This window comes from Notothenia coriiceps, unplaced genomic scaffold, assembly GCF_000735185.1.
Source record: "Notothenia coriiceps isolate Sejong01 unplaced genomic scaffold, NC01 NC01_scaffold00023411, whole genome shotgun sequence".
In the NCBI taxonomy this organism is placed as follows: Eukaryota; Metazoa; Chordata; class Actinopteri; order Perciformes; family Nototheniidae; genus Notothenia; species Notothenia coriiceps.
This window is the reverse complement of record NW_011356112.1, coordinates 154,178-175,024: the sequence shown is the minus strand read 5'-3', so window position 1 is coordinate 175,024 and position 20,847 is coordinate 154,178. Positions and strand designations below refer to the sequence as shown.

The 20,847-nt window shown below is 42.3% G+C and overlaps 1 protein-coding gene across 1 annotated transcript in view; it reads left to right on the top strand.

Moving 5' to 3' along the window:
• Nucleotides 1-599: 599 nt before the first annotated feature.
• Nucleotides 600-20,847, top strand: part of LOC104954489 (extracellular matrix protein FRAS1-like) — a gene marked incomplete at its 5' end in the record, with an annotated part of 48,404 nt that continues 28,156 nt past the window's right edge. Inside the window, 13 exons of the mRNA XM_010781606.1 lie at nt 600-890; nt 986-1,174; nt 1,631-1,750; nt 2,696-2,875; nt 5,518-5,642; nt 7,969-8,109; nt 8,707-8,934; nt 10,140-10,155; nt 14,459-14,803; nt 15,426-15,586; nt 16,310-16,457; nt 16,546-16,751; nt 16,843-16,999. Coding sequence (XP_010779908.1) covers nt 600-890; nt 986-1,174; nt 1,631-1,750; nt 2,696-2,875; nt 5,518-5,642; nt 7,969-8,109; nt 8,707-8,934; nt 10,140-10,155; nt 14,459-14,803; nt 15,426-15,586; nt 16,310-16,457; nt 16,546-16,751; nt 16,843-16,999 — 2,307 coding nt within the window. The remainder of the gene's footprint in view (nt 891-985; nt 1,175-1,630; nt 1,751-2,695; nt 2,876-5,517; nt 5,643-7,968; nt 8,110-8,706; nt 8,935-10,139; nt 10,156-14,458; nt 14,804-15,425; nt 15,587-16,309; nt 16,458-16,545; nt 16,752-16,842; nt 17,000-20,847) is intronic.

Genomic DNA, 20,847 nt, shown 5'->3' with positions numbered 1-20,847 from the left:
AAGTTGCTATCAGAAACAATGCCTGATGTGTTTTGGACGTAATCTCGTCTTTGTTTGCATTAGCAAGCCTCGCTAACACTCAGAGCTAACCTGTACTGTGTAGAGCACATGTGTTTACAAAGCAGGAAATAAAAAAAGAACTCACCTTGTGATAAACCTGCAAGAGAAACATAATTTGAGCTCCGTACTATTTCAGAAATAATCCTTGACGTGGTTTAAACAGGATGGTGTTTTATCACAACCAAATTTAACTTTGTCTCCGGTAGAATTCTGATCAGGCATTAGCTCCGCCTCCTCTTCTTTTGGTTTTTTTCAAGCTAAGGACCCAAAATCTGCGTTTCTCTAACAGGGCAGCAAAAGAGGGGTCTGAGCAGTATGAGGGATGGCTACAATGGGTGATCTGTTTGGTATTTTGAAAAAAAAACTTCACTGACATGTTTTGTATAGGTATGGCCCTACAATATATGTTTCAAATATAGCATGATAGGTCCACTTTAAATGCTAAATATATGTTTGAGGTTAATTAGGGACATCACCTCTATTACACACTGAAATTGTTACACTATGGACAAGTCCAGATCAGTTCATATCTAAGTAAGGGTTTCATTTTTCTGTGATTCCCTTAGGAAAACTCCGCAGACGGCAGTTTTACTCTCAGCCTCTGGAGAATGGCCGGGTCCTCTTGCAGGGCTCCACCTTCACCTACCAGGACATCCTGGACCAGTTGCTGGTCTACACACCTGAAACAGTCAGCGGGGGTGCAGATGAAATGGGTTTCACCCTCACCGATGGCATCTATATACAAACGGGCCGCCTGGAGTTCACCATGGACGTCAGGAGGAGCGAAGGACCCCACATGACCGTCAACAGAGGCCTGCAGCTCCCGGCAGGTGAGAGTGGATGGGAGGACTTAATGTTGATAAAAAGGTCTCAGAGAGTCTTAAATGAAGGGTTTAAAGAGACTTAATATTGTGAATGGTTTCAGGATCCTCGATTAAGATCACAGAGCAGAATCTGAAAGGTACTGACATCGACTCAGACAGCCTGAAGCTCCGCTACGTCCTGACAAAAGACCCTCCGGCCGGCAAACTGCAGCTCAGCCAGAGCGGAGATGTGGAAAAGATTTCTGTCAAAGGTCCCGTACAGAGCTTCACTCAGGAGGACGTCAACAAAGGTGCCAGTGTGCTTTTATGATGTTAAAACTTGTGATGTAACTTTTATGAAAGCTAAAGCTATTTATATTATCCGTAATTCTGCTGAAGTCTTTGCTCTTTCCTCAAGAAACATTTTTGAGAAGCAAAGTGTATTTGTTGTATAAATGTTATTGTTTTATACATGAAAAAAACCTGTTGTTTATTAGGTTTACATCTCAAACCAGTGGTAATGTCAGTGCTAGTATTCCTCTCAATTTAAAACCACTTGCCCATAAACCCAAATACTTCCAGAAGATATAGAGTGGTGCAGGAATGAGTCTTAAAACCCAGAAATGAGTCATCATTTGACCACTTCCAGTGGCCTTGACTGCACCACTCTTGCACTGTAATACAAAAAATATACTTTTGAACATATTCCAGTATATGTTGCATGTGCATGGAGCTGACATTGGGTTAACACTGTCCCTCCCTTGCAGGCCTGCTGCAGTACAGCCATGAGAAAGGGGAGAAGGGGGGCAGCCTGTCGTTCAAGTTCAACCTGGTTGATCCCGAGGGCAACAAGCTGATCGACCAGTCCTTCTTCATCAGCGTGCTCGGTAAGGCTTCCTCATTCCTCTGTTAGCCGCTGTGCTCAAGCAACATGAAGTGTTGCGTCATTTGGTGGAAAGAAGAGGCGATTACTACAGATTCATCCCTTCGCACCTTGGACAAATCCCGAATGTGAATTGTGCATAGACACTGTTGTTGCATCTGAAATAGCTTTAGGTCAGAGATGATCTGAAATGGGCGTAAGAAAACACTTATCAAGCGTATTTTAAGGAAGAATTTCATTCAGATGTAGCCCATTTTAGGAACAGATGTCAGTGTCTCAGTTGGATTGTTTCTTGTCGATTGTGACGGTGAAACCTCCACCAATACATCTCCTTTCCACTCACTCCCTTCTTGGGACTCAGCAGATACAATCCACACTAATACAGCTGCTGCAGACTGAAGGAGTGTCCCTCTCGGTTAAACATGATGTGCTCATATCTTTCCCAGTTAACGTTTTATCTTGTTCTGTATCTTTCACCTCCGTTTTTCTCTCTTATGCTCTCTCGTGGCCGTTCATATCCCTTTCAACCACACTGCTCTCTGATTACTTCCCTGCTCTTCCTCTCAATCTCTCCCAGCCATTTGTCCATACTTCTCAAACCTGTATCACTCCTTCACACCGATGTTGTACCTCGTCCCCCTTTGCTGTCACTGAACCTTATCAGTTTCTGGTTTTCCACTTGTTGTTGTCATTTCTCTATTCCCTAACAGTGCTCCTGTTATCTTCTCTCTTCTCCCACTCTGAATCAGTCTCAGCTCCTCCGCTGTTTCAGCCCGAGGATGAGAAATTGACTCTCAATATTTGTATCTGCTTTTGGATGAATTGTTTTCACAAATTTCGCAAGAGCCTCTATGCTTTCCCTAGATTTATTTTTGCTCCGAAGGGTTTCTTTTCCTTCCTTCCGGTCTTCTTTTTACGTGAATAACCTTCTTCTTCTTCTCTCCTCCAGAGGACCGCCTTCCTCCGTCTGTGGTGGTAAACAAAGGCCTGATTCTGGATGAAAACACGATGAAGAAGCTGACCACACTGCAGCTGTCTGCCAGCGATCAGGACAGTGAGCCGGGGGAGCTCATCTATCGCATCACCAAACAGACGAGCCTGGGTCACCTGGAGCACGCCAACAGCCCAGGTACCAACACGAACACTAACAACCAAACTCACTGTTCCTATCTCCATTTAGCAATTGAAACAATTATTTTGCACTACGTCATCTTAAGCTGTTTTTATGCAAAGTAAACAAATTAAATGCACAAAGAAGTGGTTATTCGCTTCCCGCTATTAAACAATCCTGCCCCGGTTGAATGGATTCCCCACATCGTCCAGCGCTCTCGCAGCATGCTAATTAGCTGGATGTTTTTATCACCACTCTCTGCTCTCTGAGCATCAGCTCACCTCCGGAGCCACAGAGCAGCTCTGGATAATTACCGCTAGCCAGCCTGTCATTCCACGCTAACACGCACAGCTAGCTGCTCCTGTGGGATATCCTGACAGCCTACAAGGAATGTCAAAGTAACAGCACAGAGAGCTACGTTCCCACTTTTAAGCCAAATATTTCCAAGTCACTCAAGGCCGTTTTTCACCAATCAGGAGCAATGTAACATTAATTTAAAAAAGGAATTTGAAGAGAGAGACCACTAGAATGAAACCTAAGTCACGTGGCCGGACACAGTATGTAAGATTGTTAGCTGGTCTACTAATCTTCTAATATCATATTGATTGTGGTCATGTCTGAAGGACAATATAGATCAGAATACCCATAATGCTAATCACATCTTCAAGTCTGCTGACTAGAGTACTATCGAAACGTCACTTGGCTCCACTCGTGTTAATTATTGTCAAGGTGTCACACTTAACAAGCTCTGCTCTGTGGCATTTGTTCTGTACCAATGTTATCCTACATTCTGAAAATGTACTGTGTGTACCACATGGTTATCTTTATAATATTATGTATTACAGTTTATAAACAGAAATCCACTTCATTTAAAGTCAGAGTATGTAACTTTTGGCCCCCTTCGTTTACCAAGGCTTAAAAAGAACCGATGATTATTTATATGTCCTGCACTTAATTTAAATACTGACAGGAAAAGATACGATACATCATATATCAATCCAAGAACATCATGTACTGTAGGATCATAACCCAAATAGAAAGCAAAAAAGATAGTTTAAATATTTAATATTTCATAATGTTACATGTTTAGTGCAGCTGAGGGTCCATCGGAATACTTTGTGCATTTCTGTGGGCCAATATATCAACACACTCAAAAGATACTTATAGTTGGACTTCATCATCATCTGTCAGTGAGGTCAAAGTCAATTATCTATCCCTCTGTAATATTTTTTGGTTGTTTCACTGAATTTCTATCCTCATATCAATGCAGAATTACAGATTAGGTTGACAGCACATCAAAAGTGATGTAGATACTGTGTAACTGTTGAGACATTATTTTGATTTGAAGAAGGCAATAATGCCTAACAGAGCAGTAAGTGCAGCTAGGAAGCCTTAGATAAACACAAGTCAAGCTTCTTAAAAAAATATTTTAATCTTTTGACTCACTGTGTGAGAAAAATATATAATTACATTTGGCCAAAATTGGTATTTTGTGTCAAGAAATTACTTTTCAATTTAATATGATGGGGCAAATAAGCAGGTATTTTCATCCCTGACTGAGAAAGCTGCCTGTGCCTGTCCCGATCATGATGATGCATAAACATCCAGCTGGGAAATAGATGACACAAGGGAAAAGGGCCGTCGACTTCAACGCGTCTTGCTGTGTCAAAAGTTGACGTGAAGAAGATTGATGTTACAAAGCCTCCATTTCCATTTCCTTAATACCCTCCATGACGTGTTGAAAAAGACGTTTCATCCATCCTGCCTGCTTGAGGAAATAATTTTGATCCTATCCTGGGGACGTAAAGTTTTTACTTTCCCATCAAAGTCATCAATGGAACAGAATGTCCATTTATACATGATTTACTTCATACAATGACAGGCCTGTTAAAAACGGTACCTGCCTATTTAAAATGATAGGAATTGCATGCCGTGCACCCATCTGGTATTAATATAGCAATTTATATGATGATTTTTGATTTGTTCAACGTCCGTTATTAAATGAAATGAGAGAAAATTTAAGTTTGGATACATTCTCTCCTTTGCATTCATCAAACCTACATTGTCAACCATAAATATGTTAAAGGTATCACACAAAGAACTCAATTGGCTCTTTCTGAAAGGGTGACGCACGTGTCTTTAAGCAGCCAGCCTTAACAAATCAGCAGAAATTGAACTCCTGTGATGAAACATTTCTTTTTTTAGACAATTGCCTTTAGATTCATGCAGAGTTTTGTTCGATCGCTGCAATCAAACCTGATTACGTTTCCTACTGAGTTTTAAGAGTGAGGAGGAGCTGGAGCCTCCTAAAAAGCCTTTACTTTAACTCCACTTTACAAAAAGTAAAGCCAACAAAGAAAAGAGAAAAGACACAGTGTGTGATGTGAAACTAAATGGCAAGGGGGGGGGGGGTACTGTAAAAACTAATTGTAATCATAAATATAACCAGAATAATTGGTCCGAAGACAGTTGACATTAGAATCCAGTACCGGAAGGATTGTGAGGAGAACCACCAAATGTATAAATAACTAACGCAAACAGCATGTGTTTAAAGAGAAAGATGGATAGAACAGATGTCCTATTGATGTTTGTAGTGTTTTTGTCTGCATACTGTGAGTGTGTGTACGGTGATTGTACAACTATTCTTCTTCCCTGTCCAGGCACCAGAATCAGCACATTTACCCAGGCCGATCTTGCATCGCGCAGCATCCAGTACGTCCACACCAGTGAAGAAGAGAAGCATGCTGACCAGTTCTCATTCACTGTGTCGGACGGGACAAATGAGGTAAATAAGAGGGTCAACTCTGGGAAAAGTAAAAAGGTATTTTAAGACTGATTAAAGATGGTTAAGTTCAGTTTTTTCACATAATGAAGTAGCTCAAGAGGGTACCTTGAAGAACGCGTTGATGTTAAATTTGAACTTATGTTACATCTCATATGAGTTCCACAAAGTGAGGCACTGGTAGAGTTGACATTATTCTTATAAGGAGAGAACAAGTTGTATTGTTGCATCTCTCAGTAGGAGTTTGTCCACAATTGAAAACAAAGTGGAACCAGTGAGGTTCCCTGGGGTACACCTTAACAAGACTTTATTAGCACCTATGGCCCCTCCAAGGCTAGGATGTATTAAATATAGAGGTGTTTTTTGTAGATTGCATTATTTAGAAACGTTGTCCCGTCCCCCTTCCCCAGCGCACACACACAAACAAGCTATGTTCTCTTTCATTACTGTGTGGTTGATGTAAAAAATGGTATGTATTGCCTCACCATGACCTTTTTTTATATAGCCTGTAGCCAGGTGCAAAGTAAGTTCCCACAAAATTGCCCGCTCAGTGTAGATATTCCAATCACATTCAAGTTTAGGAAAAAAACACTCTGTTCTAAGAGGTGAGTCTGGCATGTACGCAATTTGTGCTTGAGCACCTTCTAACAATAACATTCCCCACTTGGCACGTCTGCGTTTTTCAGTTCTCATGCAGTGCTCGTTCTCCACATAAAAGCCCCTTCAGACTTCTTTGTCATTGGACTTTTGGTTGCGAAACTAAGCTTTTTGGCATAAATATATTGCACTCCTTTTTATAAATGGATTAGTAAAATTATTTTGACCCCTAGTAAAGCAATTACATTTTAATATATAATCTAAAAATAAATATATATTTAATCTTAGGAACCCCAAGCTTTCAGAGCGGTGAGGAAGCGGTACTCAAGCCCTTCCAGCTCCCCCCACCCCAGTATGCCTCATGCATAAATCTGCCTTGCTAATCCAGACTAATGAGGACAACAAGGACTTGAGTAAACATGTGAAAAAGGTCATTTGGCCTTCACGCCTGGCTGGCTGCAGTGTGTGGGGGCTTTTGTGGTCACTGTAGTGGTAAGTGCTTGTGAAGTGGTTCAGTGTTTTTACTTTTGTTAAAGCTCCTCTATCCAGTTGGGAGGCTTTTTCAGTTTTTTGTTAGAAAAGAACGGCATATTAATAACCAAGTGTTCTGCATTAAAGTTCAGTTATATTTAATTGTAAATGTGAACTGCTACCCCCGCGACCCGACCACGGATAAACGGGAGAAGATGGATGGATGGATGGATGGATGTAATGTGTAACTAAAGCAGCATTTTTTACTCATATGTGGTGTAATGAGATACCTCAAGGGCATGGCGGTTCATAGTATCTGTTAAAACTGAATTCTTTGCTATTTCAGTAATGTGTTAACTTTTCAACCGAATATAATTTTCTGGCTTGACTAAAACGTTCATAGGTAGGGAAAGATTTTTGATATATTCAGCACCATTACAATCATCATTCGTCTCAGTGCAAAATCGTAAATAAATGTAAAAGCCAAGTATCTCCACCACCTTTTCATTAGCTACAAAAACAATCAACAAACACAATCAGTTTTTTACTAAAAGCATACCCATTATTTATTGGTTCTTATCCATTGGAAACATTGTTCAAACACTCACATTGTATGTTGGAAAATGTGTGAACCCCTATACTTTAACAAAAGCTTGCTGATTTGGCAAACCTTGTTTTAATCATTGAAACAAGATTGTCGTGAAGTGTTGTTTGAGCTGTTTTTACTTATGATAATCACTCAAATATTGAAAATAAATATGTAATTACACAAGAAGCATCTGTTGATGTAAAACCATGCCTCTCAAAAAGATCCCAGAAGAACTACGATCAATAGTTGTTGATTTGCGTAAAGTTGGAAAAGATAACAAAATAGTGAAGTTATTTATCGGCCCATATTTAGACATATTTTCTATAAAAATAGCTAATTTAGTACTGTGGCTTTACTATAAGCCTACACAGATGGCCCCCAGAAAAGATGTCTCAAAAGGCACAACGCAGAATAATCAATGAGGTAAAAAAGAACCCGAGAGTAACATCTGAAGACTTGTAGGTATCATTGGATCTAGTTATCTAATTTCATGAGGTTATCATACGCAAAACCTTGTACAGCCAGGGACCATGGCAGCAGACCACAGAGGAAGCCACCAAAATAACAACACTACTCGGAAATCCTCGTTGTGATAACTGTTTGGAAAGGGTTCAACGTTTTCATTTATTAAACCTTAAACACGGCTTCATATGATCCTGTGTTTGTCTCCAGGTTGCCCAGACGTTCTACATCACCATCAAGCCAGTGGACGACTCCCTGCCTCTGCTCCAGGTTCCTGGCATGAGAGTCCAGGAAGGAGTGAGGAAGACCATTACTGAATTTGAGCTAAAAGTCACTGACGCAGACACTGAGGTAACACACAAATCCCTGAAAATCTAGCAACTTTCACCATGAGTTTATTTATTTATTTCACCAGTTTAGCAAAGAGCGGGACCCCCATATGATAGTTGGTGATCATCCACTAAGCCGGCCAAACTAAGCTGTGTAAGCTTCTGTATATAAAACAAGCTTTTCTCTACAGCTTCACCTTCTCTGGCAACAACATCATAAAGGCTATTTCCTTCTCCAGCCCCAGACACTCATACACTGTAAATCCCATAAATCTTAAACGCAAGTTATTTCCTGTTTATTTTCGTTTTTGTTTACCATCTGTGAACAACCATGCCTACATCTAGGGCAATTAGAAATATCCCTACTTTCACAGGAGGAAATTTAGAAGCAACTAAGGACCTTAAGTAAGCTGAGGGTTATTATGTTCTTCTCTAGTAAACATTTCCCACAGTTTGGTTGTTAAAGTTGCAAGAAAATAACAATGACTTTTATTTATAAAGCATTAAACAGAAGTTTTTTAAAGAATATTCAACGAACATGTACTTTCACCTGAAGATCCTCACCGCTCATTCAAAACACTTTTCCTCTCCCTCCATTGTTCCTGTTAACTACCTCCAGGCGGAGTCCATCGTCTTCACCGTTGTCCAGGCTCCTCGTCACGGCACCGTTGAGCGCACGAGCAACGGCCAACACTACCGTCAGACCAGCAGCTTCACCATGGACGACGTCTACCAGAACCGCATCAGCTACAACCACGACAGCTCCAACTCGCTCAAGGACCGCTTCACCTTCAGCGTGGCAGATGGCACCAACCTGCTCTTCATGGTGGAGGAGGGTGGAAAGGAGGTGTGTGTGTGTGTGTGTGTGTGTGTGTGTGTGTGTGTGTGTGTGTGTGTGTGTGTGTGTGTGTGTGTGTGTGTGTGTGTGTGTGTGTGTGTGTGTGTGTGTGTGTGTGTGTGGACATATTTAGCACATCAAGAACGCTACATTTGCAGATTGTGTTCTGGTGTGTGTGTGAAAGAGGCAGCATCTTGACGTATTTATTACAGCTAAATGATTGAATGAGCAGTGTTACTGTAGATGTGTGTTTGTGTGTGCACGCTCTGACCTTTTTATGACAAGAGGGGTGAATCAGCAGTTTGTGTATATGCTCTTATGCTACCATTTGTGCAAGGACCAAGAAAGTGACACGTTTGAAAATAAATGTTTTGCAGTGAGGCCAAGTATGGTCATTAAGGAAAAGTAAGGAAATATTTTGGAAAGTGTCGACACATTATGAAAAAAGGGCCTTTTGGGAAAAGAAAAGACGTACTGTAAGGGGAAATGTGAAGATGTTGGGGAAAAACATATGTATATGTACAGTGGGGCCAAAAAGTATTTAGTCAGCCACCAATTGTGCAAGTTCTCCCAAATATGAGAGAGGCCTGTAATTTTCATCCTAGGTATACCTCAACTATGAGAGACAAAATGAGAAAAAAAGATCCAGAAAATCACATTGTAGGATTTTTTATTAATTAATTGGTCAATTCCTCGGTAAAATAAGTATTTTGTCACCTACAAACAAACAAGATTTCTGGCTCTCACAGACCTGTAACTTCTTCTTTAAGAGCATCCTCTGTCCTCCACTTGTTAACTGTATTAATGGCACCTGTTTGAACTCGTTATCAGTATAAAAGACACCTGTCCACAACCTCAAACAGTCACACTCCAAACTCCACTATGGCCAAGACCAAAGAGCTTTCAAAGGACACCAGAAACAAAATTGTAGACCTGCACCAGGCTGGGAAGACTGAATCTGCAATAGGTAAGCAGCTTGGTGTGAAGAAATCAACTGTGGGAGCAATTATTAGAAAATAGAAGACATACAAGACCACTAATAATCTCCCTCGATCTGGGGCTCCATGCAAGATCTCACCCCGTGGGGTCAAAATGATCACAAGAACGGTGAGCAAAAATCCCAGAACCACACGGGGGGACCTNAACAAATGTCTTCAAGGTCACTTACTCGGGGGTAATTGACTCAAAATTTGTAGTGAAATTGTACCCTCTAGGGGTATCCGGGGGCGGGTGAGCTAGAGCCTTAGCTCCTAGCCAATAGCTCGGCTATGACTAAGCGCCGCTAGCCGTGGGTTTGTAACCCGATAGCCCTAGTAAGGAATAAATATACTACCGAAAAATGAAGGAACATAAAAAAGACCTTACAAGACATAAGTACAATTTACTCCACCAACTGTGTATCTCTCGTATTCGTCCCTACACCGGTCACGACGGGAGTGGAAAAAGAGAGCCTACCCGCGCACCTACTTCGGCCACGAGAGCAATTACACCATGCAGAAGAATTAGTTTGACGTACCACCGAGCAGGAGACACAGCAACTACAACTGCTACCGCGCGCACAAAGGGCGGGTCGTCACGCATGCCCGCCCCGTACGAGTCGAGGTGCACCTTTTTCGAGAGGCAAAGGGAGCCTTGTGGAACAGCAGCCAAATAGTGATTACCAGACGGTGTGGTAACCACAGGAGTGCGAGTAGGTGTTGACCTGGACCATTACTTGTCGTCCTCCCATTTACCCAAACTCATCGATTGCTATACCTAGTATCTCATGGTCCCATATAGTCTTTCACATAAGTTTCGGCCTCTTTTGTATCCTGTCATTTTATATTTCGGGAAAAACCCCCAAAAGGGAAAGGACATCACACACAATATATCCAACATTACGGTACATTCACCCAGACGTTTCCGAACGAGTTTAGGGCGTTTCAAAGGGAGGTCTCTCTCCATTAAGGGTTGTCGGCGAGGGGAGGGGGACATGTACTTTGCGGAGGTAACCTCGAGGGAAACCCATAGGTGGAATCTGGTAATGACCTGACACACATATTTTTTGCGACGACGGGGGACCGAAATCCTTTGTTTGACTCATTAACCATTTTCACCTCTCTTTTTGTTGCAACTGAATTTTGTCCGGTAAATGCGTAAATGTCATGACAGATAAACGATAGTTGTGTAAATCTACCTTTTATTCCTTGGGAACCCATTTCTCTTAGGAATTGGATTATGTAGGCAAAGACCCAACACCAAAAATGTCACACACACCAAGACGTAGTCAGATATGTAACTTTTATGAGTGAACAACCAAGGTAATGGTATGAGAACCAATCCAAAACAACAGCAGGTTCTGTAGTACTTACAATGATACTTAGAGGGTGTACCCGTTTAGGTCTAACCGACAAGTAAGAGCCGAAACTTCTGAGGAAATATTTTTGTTTATACCGGATCTTAGTTACAACCTATCGAGATAAACTACTAAACTGAACATTGTAATTGCACTATTGCTGCTGGTTCCACAGCATGTCTCCTTGTATATGATCGTCCAGGTTCGGTTCTCTATTCCTTCCGACTCCGACTATCTCAGAAAGGAACATAAAAGAACATTTCACAATTTTGACTATACGGCTATCAGGTACAAAATTTACCGTAACAGACTGCGAAATTTTTTCGCGCGCGTTAGCAACTGTAGTGCTGGTGTCCCTGCCGGGGCGGCAACCACATTCTCGGACAGGTGCGCATGAAGTGTTTGTCCTAGTGGCGAGCGCGGAACGGACCGGTGAGCCTGCCTCGGGAGCGACCCCCGGAGTAGCCTTTCCACCTCCACCGCGACCGGACGAGCACCGCCGTCTCCGTGCTACCGCATGACCAACTCCAAAGGACAAGCGAAGTGGCAATGGCGGTGACACGGGCCGGAAAAAGTGACCGGCTAACATCCGACACCTTTGGTAAGTGTCCTTCAAATAAACTGACTACCTACGAGCCTTCCTTGGACCCCCTGACATACGGTTCAATAGACACACTTCGTAGACTTCATGCAGAGAGCTACGACATTTTTATGCCTGGAAAACACGAAACTTCGACTACTCCCTGGTGACCTACACCTTCTGCAACAGCGACTCGTTGTAAAACCGTAAAACGGACAGAACAGAGTACGACAAACTTCAGTTAAGCTACGCACAGGTACACAAGGAGCCTGTAACAGGACGATCTCTGTATTCTACAGAGGACACCGTCCTGGCATCGCCGATAGTCTGCTGTCGTCCAACTATAGTCATCGTTTCATCCCTCTAGCTTACCCAGGTGCCGAATAAGGTTGGCCTAAGAATCTGTAACTCTATGGTACACACCGCTCCCACACGACATAGAAGAGAACCCTTCCTAGATAATCTCTTGACAGTGGATAAAAACAATAAAGAGATTCTTATAGAAATGATGAGCTGTTTTCTCGCTTCAGTCTTCTATAGTTCTTATAATGATAAGCACATGACCTTCGAAGCGGTATTACGGTTATGATTCACCGATAGTATGTACACGTATAACTTCTAACTAGCTACACATGACAATATAAAGGAAACAATTGATATATGTATAATTGTGCAAAGTCTTATAATAGATAAGGCGCAACAAACCAACCTAAGATAATGTAAAATTTTTATCAAGTCTAACATCACAATAAACAGTACACTTAACCGACATTTCATATAAAAGAATTTAAGTTTGGGTCATTTTGTTACAGTCGTCCAATGAATTCGTAGACTTTAGTAGTCTTAAACTTCGACATAGGATTACTCTGACTTCGTCACTAGAAAATGTGCAAGCGGCCGAGACATGCGTCCGACACACTTCCCCAGTTAGTTTAGTCGTCAGACAGGATCGTCCTAACTTGAGAAGTTATTGCAGCCGTTTATAAACGTATTCAGAAAGCGACACTTTTAGTACGGATATCTATACGTGGGCCGAGAGGACACGATGCATGAAGCGTAAGCGACCTCTAGTTTAAACTTTACTTCTACTTGAGTAGTAACAGTTAAGACGGGGTAATCTGAAGGTTCTGCCTACAACTTCATTTCATAATGTAACATTATCTCCGACATTTCCCGGTCTTCCTTCCGTACTCTTTCGGACACCCGATCTTTCTAACTCGTCGTACTCGAACGTCCTATTCAATCTGTCATAGAGGTATGTCACTAACTTATCTAATAATTTGCACACAAAAGAAATGAGGTCCGAGATACGGCGATAGAAGCAAGGTCACAAACAGAAGCGAAAACGGCGAGTGGCCAGGACAAGGTCGCCCGCCTCGACGTCACTAAAGACGAAGTGTGTGTGCAACGTATGGCGATTAAACTACAGAAAAGCCCACACTTCTCGCGGACAGTTTATTTTTAGTGTCCTGTGCGTCGACAGCCTTACGGTAAAACCTGTTACATTCAAATGAAGTACATTATTCAAGTTTACATTCACTTTGGATAATAACACGGGAGAAACGAGCGGAAGCGCTCTCTTTTCCTCTCTCTCTCTCTCTCTCTCTCTCCCCCTCTCTCTCTCCTGACAGCCTGTCAGTATCTCATGCAGCTCACTGATCCAGTAATGAGTGACCCGAAGAATAAATATATGTATAACTAGTTTAGCTTGTTCCAGAGGTAGATAAAATAGTGAAGTGTGTTAGGTCTAACTCTTAGTGTGTGTTTCGCTCCGCTCACCGGTCCGTCACAGCGGGCGGAGCTGCAGGATTTCTGCTTCACACACACGTTGCATACCGCTATTTGACTGTCTTTTTCGGACACCTTAAAATAATGCCAGACCGTGAAGCCATTTTGGCGAGCTTGTTTTGCCGCGCACAGAGAAAAGTGTCATGTATTTTACGTCATGCGATCGGCTCTCGCGATCGGCATGTTTAGAGAGCACCGATCGATCAGTGGAGAGTGAGTATCGGCCGATCTCGATCGGTGACCGATCGATCGGAGCATCCCTAATAATAAATGAAATAATAATAATAATAATTCACAACAGATTACACACACAGTAAAATAATGAAAAACTTAAGACCAAATCAGTAAAATATTAAACTATAAAATAAATAAATTAAACATTATAAAAAAAAGATTGAAAGACCAATTCAATGGCGATGTCGCTAAAGCTTATCTAAAGAAATATGGTTTCAGCTGTCCTTAAAAAATATCGACCAAGTTTTCCTATATAATATTTCCTGGTAGGCTCAGCTGTTAGTGGACAAAAGTTGCTTTAGGGGCGAGTTTAGGAATAATTAAAAGGCCTGCTGCTGAGGACCTTAGTGCTTGTCACATCAAAAGAAAGATATTTTTAAACCAGAAAAGGGATTTTCAAATCAATTCTAAAAGACACTGAGAGCCAATGCAATGTAGCTAAAACAAGAGGTACTGTCTGAGCTTTCTTTTTCTGGATTTTGTTAAACACGTGGCAGCGGAGTTCTGAATTAACTGTAGTTTTTCTCGTAAAAAGAGCATTCCAGAGTTGACGTTATGAGCAGTTGTGACCCCCTCCTGCCTCATTTCCCCTCCAGGTGACACCTCCAGCACGGTGTCGGCCCTCTGCTACACCGTGGCCAAGTCGGCGCAGGGCAGCAGCCTCCACGCTCTGGAGTCTGGCTCCGACTACAAGAGCCGCGGCATGACCAACGACAACCGCGTCATCTTCGGCCCCGGAGTCAGCATGTCCACCTGCGACGTGAAGCTCATTGACGACAGCGAGTACGAGCTGTCGGAGGAGTTCCAGCTGGTGCTGTCGGACGCCTCGGATAACGCCCGAGTGGGGGAGGTGATGACGGCCAAGGTTGTCATCGACGGACCCAACGACGCCTCCACCGTTTCTCTCGGGAACGCCACCTTTACTTTCACCGAAGATGCTGGTATAAGCAATTACATTTTTACGGTCTATGGATTTATTTTATTTTTTCTCTAACCCCAAGAGGAATTCTGTGAAGTTACACATATTTTCGTTTGTCATTTCAAAGCTTTATTAATTAGGATAAATGTGAAAATCTAACAATCTCCATGGGGAAATTAGGAAAGTGCGAAGAGTTACAAATTGGCTTTGGAAAGGGTAGTTTCATAATTGCTAGATCCAAGATCCAAGGGTGATTTTCTTCCAGATTGTAATGTCACTACACATGAAACAGAATGTAAGCTGCTCCCGAAACATTTACAAAGCTCATTTGTAGGAACAAGATTACGGCCCGGTTTCCTTATAAATTAGTCTGTACATTGCAGTCTGTCCCGATTTTATTTTGGAACAGAGAACATGCTTTGAAGTGGAGGACACACAATTCATGGCTTCTTCTTATGAGAATAAGGACAACAAGCTACAGCTCTTCAATGTGTTGACATTAACACTGTGCTATATTTCTTTTTAAAGGTTGGAATGCTTTAAAGCAGCCTTTTGACTTAAAAGCTAAACTCATATGTTACTCAGTAGTGATATTATGAATTGTTTTGAACTTATTGTGTTTCCTTCTCATCTCCACCCTACAGGCACAATTGAAATACCAGTGCTGCGCCTTGGCAGTGACCTGTCCTCCCTGACCTCTGTGTGGTGTGCCACTCGACCTTCAGACCCCCCCTCAGCGAGCCCGGGAGTCGACTACATCCCAAGCTCCAAGAAGGTGGAGTTCAAACCTGGTAGTACTGAGGAGGTGAGGACTGAGACTTCTGACCTACAGTAAAGATATCTAGAAGTGCTGAATCAAAGGCAGCTGGAACAAGGCCATCAAGACAGCATAATGAACATATTAAGAGTTTTAAACGCTCGTTCCGTTGGATTTTAGAAATTCTCTGTGAATTTGAGGGGGACAATATTTAAAGGTTCGTCCTTAAAGAGGAAATATTATTTCAGGTTCATATTTGCATTTTGTACCTCTACTGTGACATGTTTAGATGCCTTTTGGTTCAATAAGTGCTTCATTTTTTCTCATAATGCCTGTGCTGCAGCACCTCTTTTCACCCTCTGTCTGAAACCAGAGTCCAGACTGCTCTGATTGGTTAGAGATGTCCCGCCCCTTGGCCTATCACGTACAATGTGTTGAAGCAATAGCCAATAGAAGCGCAAATGTTACTTAGTAATGCAAGAATCAAAATTGAAGTCTTATGGATTTATTTATTTTTACCTAATTGTTTCAAACACCACCTTCCATTATAAAGTCTGTATTTAACTTTACAGTCACCTGGTCTCAAACTACACCGGTCCGTTCTTTGAATTTGAGGCACTGCTAATTCCTTGAAATAGTCTTAAACCTAATGTTTGAGAATGTGTGTGTATCCTTTAAACTAAAGGCAAGATGTTCTTCCTGCAAACCTTTGTAAACTCGGACCTGGCCTCAAATATCTTTAGAAACCTTGCTGACACTTTCTTTCTACAGACATGCAGTTTGACCATTATGGACGACATCCAGAACCCGTCCATTGAAGGATCCGAGTCGTTTGTGGTGTTCCTCAGTTCTCCTCAGGGTGCTGTCCTCCAAGAGCCCTATGAAGCCAACGTCGTCATCATCGACACCTTCCAGGACAGTAAGTACACAGGAGATTATTCCCTTAAAGGCCTCTTTCATCTTACATTCAAACTCAGCCTTCTCACAGCCAACGTCCCCTCTCTCAGTTCCCAGCATGCAGTTCGGGAAGACTGCTTACACTGTCAAGGAGAAAGACAGCATCCTGCACATCCCCATTATCCGCACCGGTGACCTGTCCTTCAAGTCATCAGTGCGTTGCTTCACCCGGACCATGTCAGCCATGGTGATGGACGACTTCGAGGAGAGGAGGAACGCTGACGAGTCACGCATCACTTTCCTCAAAGGAGAGAAGGTATACTGAATCCTAAAAGTTTAAACAAAGTAGATTAAGACCGTTTGTGTCAGTACCTTTAAAATAATTTACTTGATTGTTTGTTTTCCAGGTAAAAAACTGCACCGTGCACATCAACGACGACTCTGTTTTTGAGCCTGAAGAGGAGTTCCAGGTGCACCTTGGGACACCACTGGGAGACCACTGGAGCGGTGCCATGGTGGGCGCCAGTGACATCGTCACAGTCACCATCACCAATGATGAAGATGGTAAGATCATAGGTCACATACAACAGTTAACTTACTGGGGTATCAGGGCTCGACATTAAGGACTGCCCGATGGCCCGGGGCCATCTAGTATTTAGCTTGGGCCATGAAGCCTCACCTGCTGGTTGCCCGATCGGGCAATCTATTATACCAGTATCATGCAGCTCGCGGATCCAGTAATGAGTGACCCGACAGTAAAACTAAACATATCTATAACTAGTTTAGGTAGTTTGAGAGGTCATTAAAATAGCTACGTGTGATATTCTAACCTGAAGTGTGTGTTTTGTTCCGCTCACCGTTGCATGTGATCATGCAGAGCTGCGTGTCGACTCGTCAGCAGCAGCTGATCTCTCTCTCTCCCGTCAGATTAGACTTGACTCGCGTTTATGTCCATATCGATCAGATCCAGCTAGTTTTAGCTAATGATATGACTACCTGCTTATTAAAAGACACCGTGACCTAAACAATAAGTGTCGCTATGCAACTGGGTGAGGCCACAAAGTATAGCGCAGCATTATGCATTTGTTTACATGCCCTCCGGAACCCCGAGGCATTAGCAACAGATCAACGCACAATCAACCCATACAGCACATCTCTTTCTCCACATTACGTGTTAGACATTAGAATTGACTACTCTTGTCTGTCACATACTCTTCTTGTCTGTCACATAAGTGGCGCAACTGAAGCGGTATTGCGCTAAAGGGAAATTATTTTGACCGGACATTTTGACCGGACATTTTGACCGAAGAGATTTAGATTTGCCTGCTAACGGGAACTCTGACGTCGCCATTGTGTGTGCTTCGCGGATGCACTCGGCTGCTTGGGTCTGCTCAGTCAGCTTCTGGATGAGGAGGCATTCCTTCGACCAACTTACAGTAGATAACATTACAAACATTTTTAACAGGGGCCATAATAGTGTAAATAATGTTTGTTTTGGCAGTTATAACTGCATGTAATGTTTTCTACTTTTTTACATCTGGGGAGGCATTTGCCTTCAACAGATGGAAAGTGTCTTGACCAACAACTTAAGTATTTATTATCGTATGCCAGGGCATGCAAGAGCAAACACACAAACAAGTGAAATTAAGAATACAATTGAAATTGTAATATTGTGGTGGGTTCATCTTATAATTCAGTCTATAGAATGCACCAGACAGCATTTAAGACCTGCAAAAATCTAAATGTTCTAGGGGGAGCCCCCCAAAACCTTCGGTGCGTCATTTCGTCCGCACGCATTTTTCAGGGCAATCTCTATTGGGCTCAGGCCATCTGTAAATTAGCTTAGATGGCCCCACCTTAATGTCATGCACTGGGTATAGATGAATTCTGACACTAAACTACCAGGGCCCACCTTCATTTTGTTTAACTTTTTTCATGAAAGCCATGTATCTTTCTCAATGTCATTTTATTAAGAAATTTTGTTGCATGTTCTTTGAGTAAAATCTCAATGAAGAAACACTTTTTTGCATTCCATATTAATTCTGTTCTGATGAAAGTACACATTTTTGCGAATGTATTAGGCGAAAACGTTCTATTTGTAAGTGTCCAGAATACATGTTGTCAACTACAGGTGGAGATGGCTCCTGACCTTATTTATTTAAAATAACTCTAGTCTGCTTTGGACATATTAGTTTTAACGTGTTTTTTTGTCAAGTATACCCTGAATTTTGGTCAACAATATAAGCTTCTTTACATGTACACAAGATGTTCTTATTTCGTGTTAGGTAAGAGTTTTTCTTTCGTTCGATAGCGTTTTGTTGTCTCCATGTTAGAAAGTTATTTGAAGATTACACTGGCCCATAAACATTGCACTTAATACTAGCACAAGGACTACATAATAACTTATGATATATAGCTACTACACAATGGATTCAACATTTGTATATTCTATACATAAGACTGAATTGGTCACACGTCATACAACCTCGGTCATTATTAATGTGTGTTCTCTAACCACTCAATCTTCGCAGGCTTCATCGATGTCTCCTTGATGATACAAAAGTACTCTCTGTTTACTGTTTTGAAAAAAAATTTGGTTTATCCTGAGCCTGCCTCCTCTATTGTATGACATTGAGAATTACATATTCAGTAACTGCTCTACAGTTGTTACATAAATGCAGCCCCTCACATTGCTTATCATACCTAGAAAGTGAGTATCAACGGAATCCAGTATGAACAAAGACAGATCATTAACCTTCATGAAGAGCAGGTTTAACGCGGTGCGGTGTATTAAAACTACATTGTGATTGTAGATCTTATTAAGCAACTGCAATTGAACATATACATTATGGTATATGCCGTTACATCACCAGAGTAGCACCTTGACCTTTCGTGCCCCCCTTTTCTTCCAGCTCCTACCATTGAGTTTGGCAGACTCTTCAGTGTCAAAGATGTCCTGCTCCCGATGGATGTGGTCTCCAACATTATGTGCGTCCGTCCTGTGGGTTTAGATTGTGTGTACGGTACTCCAGCTCGTTGCTGCAGGCGTCTCGGGTCTCGGCGGTCTGCGTGTGAACATCCAAGTGCATGAGTGCTCATACTGTTGTGTGTAATCTCCACCGTGCATAGCTGACAGTTATGTGGCCTGTTAGTGTCACGGTGTCTCTTTTGTATGAGTCCTGTACAATGGTTACATCCGTGTAACTGTTGAAGGATTCGTCGTCTCATTATGACGGGAGATAGGGAGTGCACGCGTGTTGCTGATTGCGTCGACGACGCTGCTTTGGAAGCTTGTGATGCCGGTGATCGGTCACAATATTGGCTGACAACTAGACACGTATGGATTTGTGATGGCTATGTGTCTCAATCCTCTACCTTCTCACTATAGTGATATGGTTTTCAGTCGTTACTGTCGGGTCTCCTATCATTACTGGATGCGCGAGCTGCGATGTCATTTACTACATAGATTTGTCGTCCCCCTGCGTGTCTGAAACTTACCAACTCTTCTTCCTCCTTACCTTCTAAAATATGGCGCGGGTACAACGCAGTAGTCTGATCCAGATTTTACTGATGTATTACTTATGATATCGGATTATGTGGTGCTGGCTTTTACGCGAGCCTCGCCGCCATCAAAACACATCACGTGTATCCAGAAATGCAAGGTGCGCGGCGTTTTCAGGCAAGTAAACTGAGTCTGTGTTTACATTGCGCGGAGCAGCTTAACCTCAGGGCTAACGCACTTTACTGGTAGATTGAGTATGTGTAAATAGCAGATATAAAAAGGTCTAACCCGTCAGAGAAAAAGATTTGAAGCTCCCTGCTGTCTTCGAGAAATTGATCCTGTGATGTCGGTTTGGAACATGACACACAGCAACCTTTAGCTGAGTATCTGGATTGGAATTCTCCCTGCATGAGCTCTCCTCTCTGCTCTCGTTTCTTTTTTCTTTTTTTCCCCCTTTTTTTTAAGCTACGGATCCGGAATCAGCCCTCTGTAACAGGGCTGAGAATAGAGGCGTATGAGGCATGCTAGAATGGTGTGATCTGGTTAGGGTTTTTGAGCCAAAACTACTATTCATAGGACATGTTTTTTAAATGTCTGGACCTATACATATATGCTACAAATAGTATAATAGGAGACTTGTTTAAAGGGAAATAAGACATCATTTTATTCTTCAATGTCTCCATTGGAGCAAAAAAACAATTAAAATAAGAGAAAGAAATTCAATCAAGTACCCCATCCTCCCTCGCCTCCTCACGCGGATTGCTCTCTCCCTCCCCGCTCACCTATGATCACGTCCAGGAGGTAAACAAAAGAGCGGCAGACAATGAATGCATCGCCGCTCCAGGGTACCCTCTGGTGTGTTCGTCACCCCTGGTGACCCTCTACTACTCCTCATGTTTAGTACTTCTGG